A 22,436-nucleotide genomic window follows, 5' to 3' on the forward strand; every position below is an offset into this window, starting at 1 on the left:
CGGCTCGGGAATGGATCCAATTTACGAGATAAGAAGGAAAATGCAATTAGTCTACACTTTCTAAATCTGTGACTGAATGATGACAGCTATTCTAACTTATCTCCCTTTCCAATTACGACTGCGAATCGCGGCGAGTCCGCACATTTTATTATTAACAGGAATTAACACTCGCTCGCTGATGATCTGTAATAAAGATGCAGACATCAGTCACATGTTTTGATTCACATTCAGGTTGGGAACTGATTTTAACACCAAATATCTCACGATGGGATCTTGTGGTCCACACACGCTGCTCCTGATAAATGATCGTGGCTGTACTTTGTTTACCACAGCTCAAGGCTACTTGTTCCTTTGTCTATGAAAGATATGATGATCTCATGTAAAGGTTATTAATCAGCAGCTGGGCCTCAGTGTGATGCTACTGCCATCTACTGATGCTGCAGTGATGTCTGTCTCCCTCTGCTTTTCCCCCGTCGTGCCTCAGAGCCACGCTTTCCCCACTGTCTGTCTCCAAATGTAAGATCTGCACGACCACCACCGCAGGATGACAACACGTACTTCTGAACAGACTTCCTGTTCAGTGCTCGGGGGCAAACAAGCTCATTGTGTCTGCACTGACGAAGCAGTCAGATGAACTTGCTTCGTTCTTTCACAAGATGGAGCTGCAGTCATTGGCAGTGGGAGGAAGAGCTGCAGCCTGAGTTGAGATGAGGACTTTGCTTCATCAGGGAGAGAGTCAGTGCTGCACCAACAGACACAACACACTTGTTTTTATCACCGAGGACGACAAAGCCTTCAGTGACAATCACTTCTTTAATAATAACTTAAACCGACTGTTTTCCAACCTGAAAAGCCTTGAATTGGACCAGTGTTTGGATGTGTTGTTAGAAATGGAGGCCTGGTTTTAGATCAGGTGACAAATGCCAAAACTTCTCCAGAAGAGCAAATGCTCTAAAAGATCCTGTATTTTTAAACAAAAAAGCAGAAGGACACTCAGTAGGGAGCAGAACTCCGCCAAGGCCCATCAGTCCCCTTATGAAACCACATTTAAATTTTAGATTTTTATTTGGATCCGCACCAATTTTCAAATATCGGTCGGCTGAACATGCCTGATTATTTTTCATCCGGATCCATGAATTATTCTCTGAGAAATGAAGGAACATGTTGGAGAACTCACTATTTTGCATTTGTTAAAGAGAGTAAACAAAAAAATAATCCTGTATCCGCCCCTGATTCAGATACTAAATGAAATGTTTTTTTCCCTGGGTTATGCCCCCCCCCCCCCCCCAAAAAAAATATCATAAAATTCGCTTATGTCGTTTTTTCATAATCCTGCTGACAAACAAATGAAATGTGTGAAAACATAACCTTGACATAAAAATCCACATTGAGAGTCAAATAAAAAAACAACCTGCATTTTTACTCAAAGCATCAAATCAGTTCCAAATAGAGTTAAGAACACTTCAGAGACACAACAAACCCGACCTGCTGTGACCTCAGGGTTCACAGGTCACGACCCTGAGTTGATTCCTTGTTCGTGCTTTATCTAAAACCACGTGAGAAAAACAAATGATCTTATCACTCTCTAGGAAAAGGAGAGAGGTGACATTTCCTGAAATGCTGCGTATCTTTCTTTTCCCACCTTCACAAAATGTTTCACTCAACTGATTTACCGACTATTCACATTCTTTTTTTGGGCAAACACCAGGTAACTATTCAGTTTATCCCTCGACACCAGACTGCACTCTAATAAATGATCCAACGGTTTTGTACCCAGCTTCTTCTCAGCAGGGAAAGAGATGATACAGCAGAAAATCAACGAGACTGAGAAAGACATCAGCAGGAGACATTGGGTGAAGTCTGCAGTTGTTGTCTTCACCATATTTTCTGAGTGAAACATAAACACAACTGTGTGAAACTCTGTTCCGCTGTTTTAAAAGGCTGATAATGTCATTCCAAATTACAGACTGTACTTTTATAACGATGGTAAATCCGTTTTCTACGTCCCTCACACCTGATTCTTTTTGTTGTTATGTAAATGTTGAAAAGAGGTGTCAACACGTTGTTAAAATACTTTAAACACATAAACACTCAAACACATTTTGTTCACAGCGTCACATCCCAGTGGGAATAACGACTTCACCTCCAACAGCAAAGTGAAACTGTCAAAGGATCAACATGCTTCATATCAGGATAAATGAAACTGGCTTCAATTTGATTCACTTCCTGTTCGTTATGCTTAACCGTTAGAATCTGTATAGTTGGTCTCCAGTTGAACTGTATCTGTAACAGCACATTATTTATGATCAAATATGAAAATATGAAATATATATATACAGCCCTTGCTTCTCTGACTATAGGATAAATCATCCTTTATCATCACGGTGTCTTTTGATCATTGTGCTTTCAGCTTAATGGGAAACAAAGTGACACATTTCCTGGGCTTTGGGGATCTAATGAGGCCTATTACTGACTTGTCCACATCGTGTGGTGCTGCCCACCATCACACAGCGGATCACCTCCCCGCCTCCTCCAGCTCGGTGCTGCACACGAGGACTCGTTCCTTTGTCATTTCTCAATCAAGAAAAAATACATTTGTGTCAATGAAACTGAGAGGGGAAATAATGATCCTCCTGTTAACACTGAGGCTTTGGCCTGGCGCGGCCACAGGCCTAATTAGAGGTGGTTACGACCACAGGATCTTAAAACACACTTATAAAACGGTGGTTTAGATTAGTGCCCTGACAGAAAGGTGCTGCGTAAACAGCGACTCTCTGAAGCACTTTCCAACAACCACACAGCAAAACATTCATTCATCTGCACTTTTTAAACTGCTGTCATCTCCCTTCAGTGGTTTTGTGCGCGGCGATGCAAGCGACCACAACAGGAGGCTTTCAAGCCCAGTGCAATAGACACATCAACAACTTATAGGTCACTCCCTCCTATAGGTTTTCATGAGGTTATACATTTTTCATCACATACATTAACATTAATTCCCTGTACATTATTTATGAGCGCACACAGGAGGTTGATGAAGAAAGAGACTGGCAGGGCATGAAATAGCCTCGGCTCCACATCTTGATACACCCACATTATCCCTCCTACTGGCTGCTGCTATCGATTAGCTCCAGTCCATTTGTAGATTCAAACTACTCAACCGCTGTTGTAGCGCTTAGATGATCCTTCAAGGAGTATTAATAGAAAGCAGAGCCCAGAGTTCAGGAGATGTGCTTTGAGAGAATTACAGTAGGTTGTGTACTTGTTTCAAGTCCCGGTGTACAAGCTGCAGTTCATTGATCCACTGAGGCATTAAAGAAGTCATTAAAAATACAGGTGACTCGGTAAATTTGAACAAGTTCGACTTTGTCAATACTTTCAGATCTTTTTTTTTATAAGTTTGCAATTGTCCTCGGTTCTGTTCTTTGTTCCAACCTCAGCTGCAAAGAGCTGCTCTCAGTCGCAATATATCAAAGGATGTGACTCGTGTCCCTCAGTGACCAGCAACCCCCCCCCCCCATCAAGTCCATCATGTGCTGAAGGATCAAAAACATCCAACAAGTGTATATTCAAGAGCGTCAGAGGTCATTATTCCTGCAGCTGTATGTTTCCAGATGTCTTACTGAACACGAACTATGTGTAATGAAGAGTCGATTAAAAAAAAAAAAGACTTGTCAAAACCTTTTTTAAAACCTTCTGATCTCTGCCACCGACAATTATTTTCATCACCAGATAATCTGATTGTGGAGTCAATTGATTCTTCTATAAAACCTCCCAAAGAAAAGTGAAATATTTCCTTAAGTTTACATCATCACCTTTATTTATATGGCAACTTTCAAAACAGCTGTTGCAAAGCGAAGCTTGGCTGTTTTGAAAGGTGCTGCATGAATAGTTATTATTATAATAAATAGATGTTAAGAAAAAACAGCAAATCCTTATAACCATCAATTAGCATAACAGCTTCAAACTGACTTACAGAATTAGTTGTTTCTAAACGTATATATTAATAAGACTTATTGTTGAAACTCCATTCAAATTGGGATATTAAAGCTGGATAATCTAAAAGTCAGATGTAATTTCCGTTCCTTCTTGAACAATGTTCTGCTTCTAAAACTTACTGTGGGCGACATCGTGATTATATTGTGATGTAATGTACTGAATGTTTTATACTCTTTGTATATTGATACACAGAATGAGTTGTGTTTAATAAGGCTGTAGCTACAAGTCCAATGTTACTAATATCTGCTGTGAAGGAGTCAGTCGCCCACACTTAGACGATTGTTGCCTAATTGATAAATGACTCTTTTACTCAAATTGCAACACAACCTCATAATTACCAATTATGTGGAGTGATAAATTGGACTGGTGAGACTGGAGCAAATGAGATCAGGACAAAACGTAATTATAGCACCGTCATTAAAAAATACTTTCTCAGTTTCAGTCCCTACAGTAAATTAATCATAAATATATACAACCACTGTGAACACGATTGGTATGAGCTTTTTTCAGGGAGCTAAAAATTATGTTTTTCCCTTTCTGGAAGATCAGTCAGGAGACCACCAGGGGGTTTTGAGTTATTTTTTTTGGATGGTACAAATGGGAGAATATTTTGATGAATTCATAAAACATCGTACATTATTGACAGAAGCTTTCACAGCAGTTGAGGGATTTCTTTCTGCGACATCACAAGCATAAGGTCTCATTTTGCAATTTTCTCTGAAAATGTTCATTTGTCTGCAACGAGACGTCCAAAGGAAGGTTTTGACCTCTCCTGAGTAAGTCATCATCACACGAGCTCAGTGCTGAAAGAATTTAAGGGCAGCTATTAGTCACCGTTATTGATATTTCTCCAGAACAAAAAAAAGCCATGCCCACCTGAATGCCACAGAAAGGGAGCGCTTCTCTAAAAATATCAGTGTCTCGCAAGGGCAGCCTGCTGTGTCTCTTTATTACAACAAAGAGTGTGAAGCTCATGTTATAGCCAAAACGCAGCCGAACATTCCAGCCAAATGGGGCTTTTCTCCCAGACTGTGTCAAGACTATATTTTTTAAGCAAGACTACAAAAATGACACAGGTCTTTGATTCGCTGCTGTAGATTCACAGATGAAGAATGAGTGGCTGGACTTCTCATGAAGTTACTGCTTTGAGTCAGCTGCCGACTGTGAAAACAGAACACAGTGACTTTACTGTATTTTGCATTCTACTTACCTGACATGTTGTTGATTAGCCCTTAATATTGTACATACAACATAGTAAATCCACTTGCTTCCACAAAAATGAACGGTACACCATCTTTGAGGCTTTACAAATAGTATTACATTTTATTAATATATTTTCATAAAACAAGTTTAAGACTGTATCAAAAACTCAGTAAAAACATTAGATCTTTAACCATTTTTCTTATGGTGATATCAGATATGAAATGTACATAATTCACATATTGTTGTTGTTTCTTTGTTGCCCATCATATTGAGATAATGCATTATTTTTTTTTTTGTGATGGGTAAGTAAACGTTCTTTTTGTACCGTCACAAACTATAAAGTCTTTTTCATGATTGTGATCATAAATCTAGACATACAATTAAAAAATAAAATAATTTCCCACGCTGGCCCTCCCCTTTCACCCCCCCGACTAGGTTTACTGATAAAACACTAACATTATGGAGTTGTTTAATTTCACAGGCACACAATTATGTACATCCCCACGTCCCCATGCCTCATCTGAGCCGACAACAGGCAGAGCACTCAACTGAACAGTGCAACCCCTAGAGGCAGAGCAGTGATATTACAGTACTCTTGTCCACCCACCCCACACACACCCATACAACCAATTCAATATAAGACAGTGGATCCGCCTCGTTGACAGTTCCCCCCCTCGCTGTGGACCACAGAATTCCATTGGCCCGTTCATTATTGTTGTAGCAACCCTCAAAGGATTGCCTTGTGCCCACAGACGTCACCTTGGCAACAGCAAAAACCAGTCATCTCACAAGCAGATTCAGTAGCACAAACATTGAGAAAAAAAAAAAAGAAGTTATTTGTCTTGTAACTTAATTAGGCTACATCCCCAACAGGCATGATCCGTGTAATGTCCTTCGTGATCAATTACCAGAGGAATCTCAGTCATGTGGCGAGTTCAAGGATACAAAAAGATATTTTCTTCTCTTTATTGGACTACCACCTAAGTGTGTTCAATTCTGTGCAAGACACATAGTGCAAGGTTTAACAAGAATTTGCATAAGTGCAAGGTTTGCATGTTATTATCGAGAGGGAGCAAAGCATAAAACAGAACACAGAAAGATCAAGAAGAAGAAACAAACTGATTCTTGTGTAAATTAAGTGTTTCATGCTTTCAGTTTGGCTTTTTGTATTTCATTCCCCTCTAGAAATAACAGGTGCAAAATCTTAGTAAACCTAGCTGAAGGACAGATAGAGTGATATAGAACTTATAAAGATTAACATTGTGAGGGAGAGCCTCGAGTCTGTTGTCATGGTGACATCTGCTCAAAGGCCCCATGGGCTTCAGTCTTTCCTGCTTCTTCATTATTTTCTATACAATAGAAATAGTACGTCATTGAAGATAAAACTGACAAAAAAAGAATATGCAAGAAGTCAAAAGCAGATTTGAAGGACAACAAAAAAAAAAAAAAAAGAGTGCTGGCAATTACAAACTGTTCCCCATCCATTTGCCCTGTGCCAGTAGTAGAATTTGAGAGATACAGTGTTTTATCCATGATGGTCAAATATATGGGTATGGTTGCCTGCTCCTCTACAAAGTCAAAGCCATTTCATTGAACATTAAAGTTGCTCCTGCAGTAGTTTTCAACAAGCATCCTTACATTGCACCTGCTTTCCAAACTGAAAGCTCCAGTGTGCGTTAGGGAGGCACATAAGGAGGTGGTGACCTGTACGATGTCATGTTCTTGGGGCGAGAGCCTTTTCCCTCTATGGGGACAGTAAATGGTGGTGGGGGCATGTAAGGAGGGGCATTAGGGTCATCATCTTGATAAACAGAATACTCCTCTAGCAGATCCTGGTTAAGCAGGGTACAGTGGGGGCCAGCCATGTTAGGGTACTCTGGAGGGGGAAGGGGGGGCTTTTCCTCCTGAAGGATAAGGGGGATGCTGGAAGACGGGGGTGACTTGGAATCATCTAACTCATCTGCAAATATAATAGGGACTCCTTTCTTGATGAAAGTGGCCTGCTCCTCTATGGTCATCTTCCCTCTGCGCTTCTTCCGATAGCAGACCATAGCAATGATCCCGGCGATGAGCAGTAGAGCTGCTACCACTACAGCTGGAATAACAGTGTGTAGGTAAACATCATCACTGCTCCTACGACCTGTCCCAGGTGAAGGTGTAGCTGTAGGAAGGACAGGCACTGGCACCTCTCCTGGTGGAATGAATATGTAGCTGTGACATTTATTAGTACCACGAATGGAAATGTTGATGGGTTTGAAGTCGGGCTCCATGGCTTTGATGAAGGCCAGTTTAGGTGTACCTTGGGGATCAGAGATCCTGTTGCTCAAAACTGTAATCTGGTCCTTTGGGCAAGGACTCTGCTGCAGACTGTTATTGGTCCATTCAACCACAATGGAGCCCTTTGTGATGCTCCTCAGGGTCACTGTGCTGCTATTGCGATCACCAAGGGCATAGGCCAACTTTTTAGTCAAAAGAATCTTCTTCTGAACATCATTGCTTAAAGTTTTGGGGTCACCATGAAAACGAGCAGCAAACACAACTGATGGTTTGTCGTTTGTAGACCATCGGTTGACTTGTACCTCAAAAGCATCCATGATGCTCTTCCCGCCCTTATCAGTAGCCAACATAAAGTACTCATGTTTCCCCTCATGCTGCTCCTCTGGAAGCCCATACAGAAGTTGAATAGTGCTGTTGAATTGGATCCAAGATGTTTCGCTCACTGCTTCTTTTGGGGTCTTCTTCAAAGTCAAACGCAGATTATCAGTTGTACCATCCTCCTTGTCAAAGAAGGTATCGGGAGGAATCTTAACCTCAAAGTAAGTGCCAACCCACGCATTCACCTGATCAATGGCATTACGGATCTCTGGGGTTTGATTCAAGTCTGGAGGCAAGGGGGGAGGAGTGGTGTGTTTGGGCGGTTTAGTTGTGGTAGACTTGGGTTCCCGGAGAGCTGGAGTGGAAGCTTTGACTTTCTTGGGTTTCCTTGTGGAAGAGGGTTTGGGTTTTTTGGTGGTGCTTGGGGGTGTTGGCACAGCAGTGGCCTCTACAATTGTAGGCCTGGTCATGGTTGGCTGGATAGGGATGGTGCTTGTAGTTCCTAGTACTCTTGTGGGTTGGGGGGGGGCAAAGACAGGTGTGTGGGCAATCTGATCCCTGACCCTCATTGTAGGCTTCACTGGAAGCGGCAAAGGGCCTCGGACAGGCGGAGCCGAATTGTCTGTTGCTGGGGCAATAGAGGGCGAAGTCGGGGTGGGAACAACACGTATAGGGGGCTCTGGGTGGGAAGTTGGAGGAAGCAGGGAGGGCACTGGTGTAGGAGTATTGTTCAATTGCCGTCTGACCCGTTTCACTCCATGGGGCTTTTTGTTCACAATGTGCCAGCCAACCACTGGGTACCCCAGCCTGGCTGACATGGTCCCATCTTTTGCTGAGGATTGAACACTGCTAATATCAGGGATGCTGCCCTGGTCAAGGGCACATCCAAGTTTCCATGACAGTAGAGCACCATTCTCCACCACCTTCTTAGCATTCCCTGGTCCAGCCATGAAAGCAGACATGTCAAATAAGCGGTTGTTAACAACAGGGACCACCCTCATGTGCTCCAGGGGCACGTGTGAGAATTTTCTCATGATGCGCAGTAAGTTGGCCCTCTGTTCAGCAGCCATCTTTGTCAAATCAGCATCCAAGATGACAGTGAGGACAGTGACAGGTTCCTCAGAGCCACAGGTGAAAGGCTGGAGGCCACTGATGTCAGACTGTAGCGTAAGCAGGGCTGGTTCAGTGTCTGCCCTTTCTTCTGGGTATACTTCAACAGAGAAGACTGTACTGGGGAACACTTGGCTGCCAGTCTTCTCGGTTATTTCCTCTCCAGACACCAAGATATGATACACACCTTTATCCTGCTCCAGGGCCAAACCTCTCAGGATGCAGCTTTCTTTGTCCCAATATAACCAGGTGGGTAAAGTCTCCTTTCCCGTTTCAGTGAGCTACAAGAGGAAAAAACCATATCATCAATACCATTTTACACTATAGAGAAACCTCTGAGATAAAACTTAAGTACTGAACTGCAAAACTCATTACTAACTTTAAGTGATGATCATATCAGAAAATGAACATAAAAAGTTCCCAGGACCCAAGTAATGACTGAAAAGTGCTTACCCAGTCAGACTAGGAGCTTAACTTTTATTATCATTTATGAGAGAAGGAAATCTTTGAAGTATAAACTGGGAGATGTTTGGTTTTATTTGATGCACAACTAAAACAGTGAATCAATGATCAAACATATAATTCTGTATTCAGTTCTCTGTTTCATATTGACCAAGTTGGCAGTTAAACAGCAACTACAAAATTCTCGCAGATGAATGTTAAACATTCAAAATATGTAGAGCAAAAGCAGAAAAGCTTTCACTACCTCTACAACCTCAAACCCCTCCCAGTTCCATTCAGTTTATCAAATCGTGCCAAATGTGAACAGGAAGCAGAGTGAGCTGCTATTCATAATAACCACTATGTGAGTCATCACTCTTTATTTTGAGTTATTACTGTATGACAGGATATCATTCTCCATCACCACTTGGGCCAATAATAATCTCATCTCATTCAAAAGTCTGACTGGAACAAATTGCACCACAGGCAGCTTCAACCAGCAGTGATACAGTGATCAAATCTGACTGGAGGAATACAAACAGTATATCGTGTATTTCTACAATGACAAAACATATTTTGGCCATGTGAACAAAGTAGTCCCTGTGGGGACATAAATCTACAATAACAAATGTAATAGTGAATTTAAGTTCACATAAAAAATGGCCTCATCTTTCATGATACAATGAGTATAGCTGAGGCCAAAATAAAGTGTTATTGTATATACTGTAACAAAATTAGGCTCAGCTTTTAGTCATTTTATTTAGCATTAACATCCGGGGAGGAATACATTTTAGATAGTTTTAATGTTAACCATGAACCTTGTACTGTGTTGTGTCAATTCAAACAAACAAATAAAAGTAAACGTCAGTCCATCGATACAACGTAATTCCACACCACATTGTTAGTCTCTTTTCATTCACACAGATGCTGCTCTAATTGACTGATTCCTTGTGATCTCATTGAAATTAAGGTGTTTAATGCAATTATTTGTAAATTCCACAAAAAAATTAGTTTTTCTTGTTATGTCAAATCTATAGTGTACTTACATGGACATTACAGCTTGCATTGGCAGGCCCGGTTGGAACCTTCAACTGGAACACCTGGCCCACGATTGCAGAGGAGTCAGGTATGCCAGTGTGCACTCCCCCATTCTTTGCAGAGGAGTCTAGGATAGCTGTAGGTGGCCCTTCACCCATAGATGATGAAGCAGCCTGGAGCTCAGCGAGCACAGAGGACTGCATGGAAGCCTCCAACTCGAAAGGTATCATCTCCACCACTGTCTCTCGCTGTTCTGGCAGAGCGCCCTGGGCCATGGTCACTAGAAGCCCTATTACCAGGGGGATAGTCCTGCATGAAGGAAGCCCGCTCCTCCAAGCATCCCCTCGGCCCATGTCTCTCCTCTTAAAGTGCATAGCAACAGGGCTTTTGGCTGCCCAGCAGATGTCTATGAACAACTGACGAGGCCACATGCACTGAGTCAGTCTGATGATAAACTGATGAGTCAGATTCCTTAGTTATTGGCTAAGCTCACAGATGTATTTTCCTTCTTTGTTGTCCTTGGTGATCCATGAATATATCTCCGGCAGCCTGTTAGACAGCCATATCAGCCAGCTACGTGAGAAAAGAATACAAAACAAATGTCAGTGCCAAAAGACAAAAACATCAGTGGAATGCAAACATGCTTACACAGTAAACTTTCTGCTCATAATGATTCATATCCTGCTCTCCCCACCACAACGCTATTAACACAAGTGTATGTTGCTTCTTAGAACTGCATCTTGTGTGTTCAACACCAGTTTAAAAGGATTCATCAGTATCCTACACACACACCTTCAGTAATGACACTAATTGACAATGATTTATAGGTCATCTCAGATATTCATGTCCGAAATTAAAATTTACGGCTCATTACAGGGCAAACTCCACAGAGTGTCTATTATACATGAAGTAATGAATGAGTCAACAGCAGAGTGGTCATAGTATTTGTCTTCCCACGACAATTTTTAACTGAAGCAATATTTGGAAGTAACTCTCCCCCTTGTCTTTATGTATTTTTCTTAAAGAACAGGTTCTCCTACTGATACGGTATTCACTTATCTGTCTTTGTATTTTGAGTAACAGTCTTTTCATGAGATGTACGAGTGTCAAAGGTTGTTTGTAAGTTTTAATTAGATGCCCTGAGGGTTGGAACCAGAGCCTCCGTTGTGCTGACCCAGCCAACCCCAATCCTGTAGCACTCACAAACAGACAGAGCGGGGACAGCCAGTAGCCGGGAACCCTAATGCCTGACTGGCACATGGCTTCTAACGTCTGTGCCGTGTTAGTAGAAGGTATTTTATACAAATTCCTCCAATAATTCCTCTAATATTGTTCTATGCAGTTTGAGCTCACCCTTCCACATCCCTATGACTCATGACCAATGAATGATCAAGAAATGACCAGTAAAATATGGCTGCACTGCAATGGGACAGTCACCTCGCAGGCCAACAAACGATTTATGTATTTATCCAACACAGGCAGTAAAAGTCGCTCAGTTTCAATGTTTGAGGCTAATCTATCAAATTTAATAAGCGTAATAAAAAGGCAGTGATTCTTTAAATCAGCCGTGCATGCAAACCATGTCTTGTAGTTCAATCCTCTCACTCGCCCAGTAAGACAAATTAATACATTTTGCCCAAACCTGAATTACATTAAAAGAAAGTACCATTCCAATCAAATCCTAATAAAACTATCACTGCTGATGTGATATATTACATTTACGCATTTAGTTTAAATATGTTCCTACAGGAAATAAAATAGTAATAATATAAATACAAATAGTAATAATAAAAAAGTATCTGACACACAAGGACACAATCACCATAACGTTTGTGTTCTGAGTTAGTTCTTACTATCTGAGCCATTTCTAAACACCTTTACAACCCATTTAAAAAGACTTGTTTGCAATTCATGTATTCTAACTGTGCCCTATTAAACACATGAGTGCCTGTATTTACCCTGCTGAATGGGGCAGAAGGATTTTCAATAGAGAACACTGTTGCAGGTGGAGCGATCAGATCTGTGGGAACCGGCTGTGAATCCTCAGAGTCTGAGTATAGACCTCTTGGTGTCAAAGTAAAACTAGACAAATAAAACACAGAAAAATTTATCAGAATATCCCTTCACCTTTTTGGGAACACATTACATATAAAACATTAGGTCAATAATCAACAACACAGCCTTTTGTATTTGTATCTCGCTTTTATAACTGAAACGATGCTAATACATCAAATGTTTCACTTAATTCTAATTCTACCAAGGCCACTAAAAATCAAGTGCCTGTACAACTATGAATTGTGTAGTTGCAATTATCTCCTTTCTGACAAATTAAATATCAGCCTTTTGTTAATATGCCAAAAATCTTACCACTAAAATCTATTTTTGCTTGAATTTGAGCCGAGTCCGTCTCCTTAACTCTGCTTTTCTTTATTATTCAACTGCAAGGAGCGCACATCTCATCTCATTGCTATTGACACAGACCAACCCACTGCTTTTGCATTTAGAAATGTATGATTCATCACTGGACAAAAACCTGTAAAGATAACAGAGGCAGCAAATGTGTACTATATATTTGCTGGGAACATCTATTCTGTCAGATGGTCTACTTTTGGTGACTAATAAAAACATGTAGGCTATTAAAAGCAGGACAAAAGAACTCTAACTATATCGTGAAATTATGTCCTCAGTGGAAATGATGGTGATCTACTGTGGGTATATATTGTCTACAGAAGTGGACTGTTGTGACTAGACTGCCAGCTGGGACAACTAAAACATACAATCAATTCACATCCGCAGGGATCCTGTAGCCTCCGTCACCATTTTGTCTAGTTGCTGAATGGAAGTCTTACAGAAAGAAAAATCTGTGACAATCAGGTATAGCGAGTCCTGAGTCATGTCTCTCCTAACCCATTAACCAGGTTGAGACATGTACCTTATCTGTGATCTTTATCTACCCAGTCACTCAGAGGGATTTACTTACACCCCGTGACCTTCTCCCCAGTCCACCTCCTCCTGAATCAGAAAATCTCCAAAAGATAAAAAAAACACTAGAATGTCACTCAGTAAAGTGCATATCTCTGCCAAGGCCCAACAGCCCCCTTAAATGAAACCAAAATGTTATGGGTTCTTTCTTGGCCGATGTCTCATCCTTCCAACAAGTTTCGTGGTAATCCGTGCTACAAACAAACGAAGATGAAAACGTAACCTCCTTGACAGACATTAATTGTGCAGGGAAACATCTTACTTGGTGCATTATTAAAAATATTAGGTCTGCCTTCCACAATGACAAATTTGGACCATACACTGTCCCAGATATGATTGCGATAAATGATATTATTGTCATCTTGAAACCATTTTACACCACTGACATATTGCAGCATAATCATGCAAGTAAAACCTTTCACAGAGCAATGAACCTTTAGTTCTTGAATGTTCTGTCTGACATTCGAAATTCGAATTTAAAATAGCCAAATATCCTGAATAAATAAAACATTATTAGCTCTGCTAACATAAATTGCTCTTGAATAAATATTAAACATTTGGCACAGAATATATGTTACCAGCTCGGTAAACAGGATGATTATGCTTTAGATGAGCCTTAAGGTTTGTACTGTATTAGGTTAGTATTCCACTAACCTAATACAGTGTGTGTTTGTGTGTGCTCATCTCTGTTAGCTATTAATCAATGGTGTTGGACTATGAATCTGGATCGTTCCAGTCACTTTAACCCGGATGTCCTGGCTGTGTATGTCTTGTGTTGTGTGAAGCAGGTAAAAATGTTGCCCTTTAACATGGTACAAACCAACTGCTTCCCATGTGCGACCAAAATCTTTGGCGTGGCTACCCGCGATGAAGACATTTTACCAGCGGTAAACTACGTAAAAATGAAACTTTAACAGTTTGATAAGAAAAAACGATCAAAGGCAAATCTTCAATGACTTACAATGTCAGCTGAGTGTAAACGTATTGCTTGATTCAGCCATCCTTTGGTGTTCATATGTAAAACACAAATTAACATCAAAATAGATTTAGCCCATAAGCTTAATTTAATAAAGATTTGAGCACTACACTTCACCTCAGGCTGTTGCCATGCAAGGAAAAAAAACACCCATCTGAGCATCAAAGTAATCTCTTCACAATGTGGCCTAGATTTTATCACATTCTCATTTAAAAGTGTGAGTAATTCAGAATTCAATTCAAACAGCTCATTAAGGAATATGAAACGTTTTCATATGCTGACTTGCAGTGTTTCAACACGCCGTTCTAATGAGCAACTAAACAATATTAAAATGAAACGCACACAATAGGTTGCAATTGAGATGGGTAAATCTTAACAGTAACAAAGATTTGTTATTTGAGGAAACAGGTAACTGAAACAGGACTCGACAAGATTAGAAATCAAGCTGTGTTGCCTGTAGTTCAGCAGATTGACCTTGAGAAGCTTGAGCAAAACTTGCTTGTTTGAGGCGTTTGATTCTATAAATCCATGATTCAGCTCAGACATCGATCTGTGACTAAAGGTCCATTCAGTAAAGTTAGGGTATCGTTTCATTATCCTGTCTCGCAATACGATCACGGTTTGAGTCCCTGTCTGAGACCTGTTACACCCTCATTCATTATTCTTCATCACAATCACTCTGCCTGTAAAAGTATCCGTGAACACACCCACTTTAAAGACATTCACATGGGTCATTGAGGGAGTAATTGTGCCTCATTGTTATCATATTGATCATTTCTTTATAACAGAATTGGGCCCCAAGCTATGTGGCACTCATGCTAGAATATAAAAAAAAAAGATATAGTTTCAAAAGCCTCAGTATCAAGGCTCATGTAAAGATCTTCATTCTGGGGAAATGAGTATAATAAGATGGGTGTATTTTCCAACTGTTTAAACTTTAAACACTTTAAAAACCTCAGTTTCTATGACAGGACCTTTTTGTATTTATATCATTGTACTTTTTGTAATAGAACAATGAAAGTGGCTGGAGTGTGGGTGATTTCTGCCCACTACGCTCTGAGGTCTGCACGACTAGGGGGACAAAACCATTTACAACCACAGTATCCATGTTTTCTGCAATTCAACTGTAGTTAAAACATGAAAACCATCAAAAATAATTAGGACACCGATGCACAGTGGCACTCGGGGCCGATTGAATTGACGTACCACATCCAGCAGCCTCTGGATAGTGCATGAGCTGAATAACAAACATATCCACAAGACAAGCTTGCTCTGCAATTGGATGTTTCCCTTGTGTTGCCCTCCGCACTGTTCAGCAAAGTGATGAAACATGTGGGGAGAGGGAGAACACAAAATGGGCCTTGGCCGAGTTAAAGTGTAACCTAGCGTGATGACCACAGAGCAAACTCGTTTAGCCACCGCCATGTGCTGTCAAACCCCAGAGTGGAAGTCAACAAATCATTTGTGTTTTTCATGAATTGAGAGGAGCGTGAGGCGAGAGCACAGTTTCGAGCATGAAAACAAAAGGCGAAGATAAACATCTGTTCTGCTGAGCTTCTCAACAACTTATCAGATGTTCAGATGATCATCTCGCTTCCTGTGAACTGAATCATTTCCTGCTACTAACAACAAAAAAAAAACAGGTCATTTGCGGCCACACATTTACCAGCTCGTTACACAAGGTGAAAACAAACCTACTGGATCTACTGCAACGTCAAACACGTTGGGGAATCCAGGCTAATATTAGGTTAGGCTACATCCATCCTGCGAGAGGAAACATTACCAATCATGTGTTGTAATTACAACACATCCCAATTCGGTGTGATTGAATAAAACAGACATTGATGTTATAATCAAATGTGTCAGTGGTTAAAGGTTGTTATGTCCCAGTAGCCAGTTTAGTCCTGCAGCTAGCATTAGCTAACTAAAAAAAGAGAAAAACCTTAGCTACCGGGCCCCGCTTCACTTGCCCCCGTTTCTGCCGGACTCGGTAGACGAGGCCCTTGGAAGTGTTAACACCACCTTCGACGTTCCACCTTGATAAACCACCCAGCTGCCCGCACTGGTAGACCCGTCTTCATGGTGGAAGTATCCCCCCCAAAGACTGCGCACAGACGGCCGCCTTGTTAAGTGGCTGCGTTAAGTGTTTTGTCCTGCGTCTGTGTGGTTAGCGCAGAGGTGCACCTGTTTTTATTCTAGGCGGAAACGAAAGAAAAAAAACCACCGCTCCGGCGCCTGGCTCTTTCCAAAACACTGCGGCTAACGTTAGCCCGAGCCCCGGCTACACCCGCCGGTACCGCCGCCTCCTCCCGAAGCCGTAACCTCCACACACCGCAGCGGTTACCGTGAGTCAGCGCCAACCGCTGCCCGAACGTGGAGCATCAAAGGCGGGTGGAGAGGAGAAAAAAAAAACCGACCCGCGGTAGCCACCGAGCGGGGCTAACCGACATGCTAACGTGCTAAGAGTGAGCGCCCGATGACAAACATAGCCGCGGTTACCTGTCCTGTGTGGATGGTGTGGGGATAATGAGCGGAGTTAGCGAAGGGGACGTGGGTGCCATTTTTAATAGGAGAGCGACAGAAGCCACCATTCAAACTGACCTTGTTGTGGAGCTAACGTTAGCTAACTCGCGCCGTAATGTCTCCTCTTGTGCCCGGGGAGCGCCGCGGAGACTTTCCCAAACGCCATTAAAACCAGCGCTGTTTCCCCCGCACCGCCGCAGAGAGATGAGCAGCAGCAGCGTCTCTGAGCCCCCGACGAAGGGAAGGTGTTATTCCTAAGATTTGTTAAATCACAGCAGCAGGTCCACCGCTGTGTGTACTGTAATTATGTCGGCAGCTACCCCTCCCTGCCCCGGCTGCCTCTGTCCTCCTCACCGACAGGTCCACAAGTTGAGCCCGGTCCTGTGTGACTCCGCCTCCCGTTGATTTGGAGACATGCAGGTGAAAAGATAACACTGGTGGGTTCACTGACATTAACTGGGTTAGAACTGATCACTAACTGGGTTAGAACTGACATTAACTGGGTTAGAACTGATCATTAACTGGGTTATTACTGACATTAACTGGGTTAGAACTGATCATTAACTGGGTTATTACTGATCCATAACTGGGTTATTACTGATGGATGCTTTTAATACAGCACCACACCTCACACTAACCACTGGACAGGAATTCCCCCGACTGAGATTGAGGTTTAGTCGTCATCTGAGTGATCTGGAGTAAATCACAATCATGCTCATAATTATAGCAACTTCAGCACCTTTCAAAACAGTCATTTACAAGGTGATTCACAAAGAGGACGGATAGAAAACAAGAATACAAAACAGCAAAAACAAGAATCAAATCAGTCCAATGTCTGTGTGGAGATTCTCAGTCATCCAGGTACTTGGATGAGGCCAGTTCACCTGATTTTTTTTAGTACTTGGACAATCCAATGTCATTTAAAATCAAAGACAGCAAATGGTGTTATATGAATATGTGCTGGCAAAAGGATGAAAGAAACATAAGTAATAGTATAAAAAAAAGGTAAAGGCTGGAGTCTACAGATTGAACACATTTTGTCTCGATGTCTTTGTCGGGACAAAAACAAAAGTTCCCTGTGTAGCCCCCCCCAGCAATGAGGCTTCTTCATCATATCTCTAAGAACACTCAACGCCATTCAGTAACAGTGTGTGGCCCTTGCAAGCTTATGCATTTACGACCTTGAAGTCGTTGCCATGATTTATTCGTTTTCATGCTGTAAAAATGAAACAGAATACTTCTTTCTATAAACGTTGTGGCTGTGGGAAAGTCGCCGTGGGCATGTTTGTTTTATGTGGGACACTCTGTTGTTCCTTTATTCATTTTAAAAGGACAAAACAAACATCTTGACAATAGAATAGACGGAGAAATACATAATATTTAATATCCTCGCTTCCTCTCTCTCTGCGATATTGCATGGCGACTATCAGCCAACAGGAATGGCCTGGACCTTCACGGCTTTATCTCCTGCCATTACAGATTACTTATGGTTGTATTTTCTTTCATAATACAGTGAGCATTAAATGAAACGTAAATCCATTCATTATTTGTAAAATGCAGCGCAAAGATTTACTGTCACAGATATAATCATGACTTATCACATTTGACAAGTTAAAGCTGGTAGTTGTTTCTTAAGTGCCGGCCTTTCTCGAAGGACAGTTTAATAAAGATTCATTGTATTTCATTTAAATGTCAGGTTTTTTCTTTTTTTTTATTGAGCCCTTCACCATAAGTATATCTGGAAAGACTTTAGAGAGAATGATCCTACACATAATAAAAAGCACAGAATGAAATGATGCAGCAAAGGGAATTGTACACAGCAAAGGATGCATAGTGGTGCATTTTAAAGACATAAATGAGGTGAACTTATGCTATAACTCAAAACTTATATCGGCTTCTCTGCCCACCCAGAAGTGCAAACAGTGAAGACAAGTATAAACCTGCAGAGCCTGTTCTGTTTTATTAAAATGTATCTCAGTGATAAAGTTTAAAACGCCAATGTCCTGCCTTGGGTGTTCTATTTTAGTGTTGAAAATAAAATACATTCCTGATTTGATCCCTCTGTACTTCATAGCATTACCTGTAGGGTCTAATAGCTATAGATTGTTAATGCGTGTAAAAGTTGTGTGTCAATGTTTTCTCAAGTCACACAGTTGAGACGACACTATTCACAGTCTAAAGGTTATATTTGTCCAAAGAGCCGTATTGAAATGATTAACAACACAAAAGACTTATTCTCTCTTTTTACAGTTGCAAAATGATGTCAGCATTTACACTAATCGTTGAAATATCTCTGTACCGCCCCATATCTACATTTAAGATTCTTTGTCAATACAAAAGTCTCACGTTGATTTTAGCATCGATATTTATAATGCCATGGAGAAAACCAAACTACAGAGGAGGCAACTAGATGAAGATCATATTGTAGCCGAGCTGCTTGGTTTCTCTCTAATATATTGATATAATATATCTGTAAAGTGCCTTAAGAACTTTTGTGTAATAATTTAGCATATTTGAATTGAAAATCGAGACATTGTGGGATTTGATCGATGAGGCGTGTAGTGTAGTTTGGCACAGAAGGATTATCATACCACCGTGTTGCACACAGTTTCCAAAAAAATGTGGCCCTGCATCAGTGCATTCAGAGAAACACTTGACTGCTGAGTGAAGGCATCTGTGATAATAGTCACAAGACACGAGCATGTGGTTGTTTAAAAGTTCAAGGGTTCAAACACCAAAGGATGAAGAGCTGTCAGATCAAGTTAACTTAGTCAACGTCCAATCCAGGCTTTCATATATTAACTCTTTACAATCTTTACAAAAAAAGAAATTATTTAACACTGTTGTTGTCTGTTACTTCACTTATTGTTGTTGCGATCCTGGAGAAGTCCGTATTGGTTTGGGGCTCTGTGGGCCAGTCATTTAAACCACTTCTTGCTCTCCAGCATTCTGCACTGCAGAGGATTTCTTGAGATTGTTTCTTTTTCACCTTGACGACTTCCTACCTTCCTCTTTTAAGGTGAAACGGATACATACAAAGAAGCAGCCGTTTCATTGTTGAGATTTCTTTGAGCTTTCATGAATGACTGGTTATATTAGCCTGTATTATTATGGGTTTAAATAGGCCAAGAGCTCTATTGGGAACTATACTTTAAAGAGCAGGGAAAAGTTTAAAAAAGAGGAACATCTCCTCGACTGACAGCCAGAGTTGAAGAAGCAGCACAGAAAAAACAAAAACTCTGCATGAAACAGCAATCACAGATTGCATTATACTGTCAAATAAAGCTGCCAAATAAAACAGAGGAAATGGCTGTTCGTATCACTCGCTTTTGCCAACAACTGATTAGCTGTCTTTTACCGCGCTGACAATATTTGCGTGAAATATGTAGTGCCATCTATGTGATGCTATCATCGCACATTAACATAAACTGTACACTGTATGAATATCTTGGAGCGAAAATGAACTTGATGTTCATGGCAACAAAGAAAGGGCCGTCATATACTAATAAAACCCTTGGCAAGCCTGATTAGGATTTTAAGATAGAGAAACAGAGTCTGTCTCTAACAGTTCATGGACCTGTCAATCATCGGAATCACTCTGACTGGTTCACCCCTGCAAGGCAACAGTAAGAAAAAAGCATGTGCACTCAGTGTCTACATGTAGACATTTAGAGAAGAGATTGTTTGATGAATAATAAAGTAATGTTCTATTCAAAGCAAACGCTTGCATGTGATGAAATTCCTTAATAATTTTCCTAATGTAAAATAATCACGAGTTAATAAAAATGTATTATCTCATAGAGTATACATTGATGTTCAATAGATTCATTTTTTTAAATACCTGATTTAATTTACACATTACATAGCGCATGCAGAGTAATGAGAATCTCTCTCATGATTATATTACGCTTCTTAATTGTCTCTAAATGTAATGAATACATCATCAGAACAGACACATGTAAATTATATCATGTCCGCTGAGAAGAATACACGCATTTCCCCACAGTTGCTGTTCTCTCTTCCTGTTGTTTACCCTCGAGGCATATTATGGATGAGGGATTCCCATTGGAAATGCATCGCCCGGCTCTCATTTCGTCAAAAAGACAGATACACAAAAACACCTGCAGCTTTACTAGACCATGATAGCCCCACCGCAGAGGGGCTTTCATGTGATTGCACATATCAATCTGACTCTTGATGTGTGAGCACAGGGCGAGAAAGCGAGCGGATTAGGAATCAGCTGACTCCCCACATTTTCTTCCAAGTGACTTATTAGAGGGGTTATTCTCAGCAGACTGTTGGACCACTAAGGGGTTTGGCTGAGTAGCGAGACCCTTGAATGGAGCCAATCTCCTCTCTCTCACAACGCTGTATTACTTTAGACAGCCCTTCTCGGCTTTAATCGGTAACAAACGGAAAGACCCTTTTCTGCTTTTTCTACGCTGCGCTCGGAGATCTCTCTTTTTCTCAGAGATCTCTCTTTTTCAACACAATTCCTGTCACGGTCATAATTTAAAATATCTGCCATATAATAGCTTTTTTTTGTTCCTGTTGTGGAAAGAGAGCTGGCTACAGTATTTTGCAGGAGCATTTGATCAACGTTGTCACACGAACGTAAAGAATGTTTCATCAACACACCATTTACCTGTTAGGTTTTGTTTCGGGTCTGCAGTGGGTGTCTGCTTGATAATAGAACAGGAAGAGTGAGGATTTCCTTCAGGCACAGTTTCTATAGACCAGAGTGCAGCTCTTGTTTGTTCCTGCCCTCTGGTTCTCTCTTCTCACAGCTCAGCCAAATAAGGTTTTCCAAGAGGTTCCATCGTCACTTGAACATGTTGACACTGAAAATGATTGTTGGCGAGCCGCCGCTCGAAAAAGTAATGATTTACCGAATATTATGTCTTATTGAAATGCAAATTGGGACTTGTAGTTTCATCTTGTCTTATTTATATGTACGTATCTCACTGTAATTTAATCCCGTCGGAGACTTGCTGAGGCAATTTAGCTGATAATTCACAAATTGCACTGCATAATTAATCCACCCTCAGAGACCCCAAAGGCAATTACAGTGGATTCTTCATTAGCATTTCTGTACGTTCGACCAGTGGCAGATCAGGCTACTCCATTACATAGTAAACGCACAACCCTCAATGAGGCCACATGATAAATGAAAGTCTGAGGGAAAAGCCCCTGATGGCTTTTGTTAGGGGGTAATAGTTTTGTTATCAGAGAAACAGTCCTAATGACACTGAAACGCATCAAGAGGACATCAGCAAATACAGAGATCAGCAAATGGCGTGGCCACAGGATGACCCCAGTGAGGAGCAGAAATCAAATCAGAACTCAGATGAGTGATTAGCACTCCATTGTAGCCCCTAAATGTGGAAGGCAACTCTTCAGCAATCACCTGAAATAACTTTAACCCAATCCAACGTTGTCGTAACGTGATTGCACTTTTCTTAACAGGAGTCCAAATTACTCTCTCGCACGTTATAAATATTACCAACGGTTGAGAAACTGTAGTAATCAGTCTAATGGGTTCGACTCACAAACACTTAAGTTTAGTTATGAC

The 22,436-nt window shown here is 41.1% G+C and overlaps 1 protein-coding gene across 1 annotated transcript; it reads right to left on the bottom strand.

The window, feature by feature from the left end:
* Window positions 1-5,296: 5,296 nt before the first annotated feature.
* Window positions 5,297-17,246, bottom strand: LOC117764664 (dystroglycan-like). The gene is made up of 3 exons (XM_034590626.1): window positions 16,943-17,246; window positions 10,392-10,956; window positions 5,297-9,185 (listed from the first exon to the last, which is right to left on the bottom strand). Exons 2-3 carry the CDS (start codon window positions 10,812-10,814, stop codon window positions 6,876-6,878), a joined length of 2,733 nt encoding a protein of 910 aa, XP_034446517.1. The 5' UTR covers window positions 10,815-10,956; window positions 16,943-17,246; the 3' UTR covers window positions 5,297-6,875.
* Window positions 17,247-22,436: the final 5,190 nt, after the last annotated feature.

The sequence above is a fragment of the Hippoglossus hippoglossus genome, chromosome 7 (assembly GCF_009819705.1).
Source record: "Hippoglossus hippoglossus isolate fHipHip1 chromosome 7, fHipHip1.pri, whole genome shotgun sequence".
Taxonomy (NCBI): domain Eukaryota; kingdom Metazoa; phylum Chordata; class Actinopteri; order Pleuronectiformes; family Pleuronectidae; genus Hippoglossus; species Hippoglossus hippoglossus.

Bases quoted from the DNA above. Each gene is read 5' to 3' on its own strand.
- LOC117764664 (XM_034590626.1), bottom strand. From the start codon at position 10,814: ATGTGGCCTCGTCAGTTGTTCATAGACATCTGCTGGGCAGCCAAAAGC. The intron at 9,186-10,391 runs GTAAGTACACTA...TTCCTCTTGTAG, and splicing joins ATGCAAGCTGTAATGTCCAT to CTCACTGAAACGGGAAAGGA.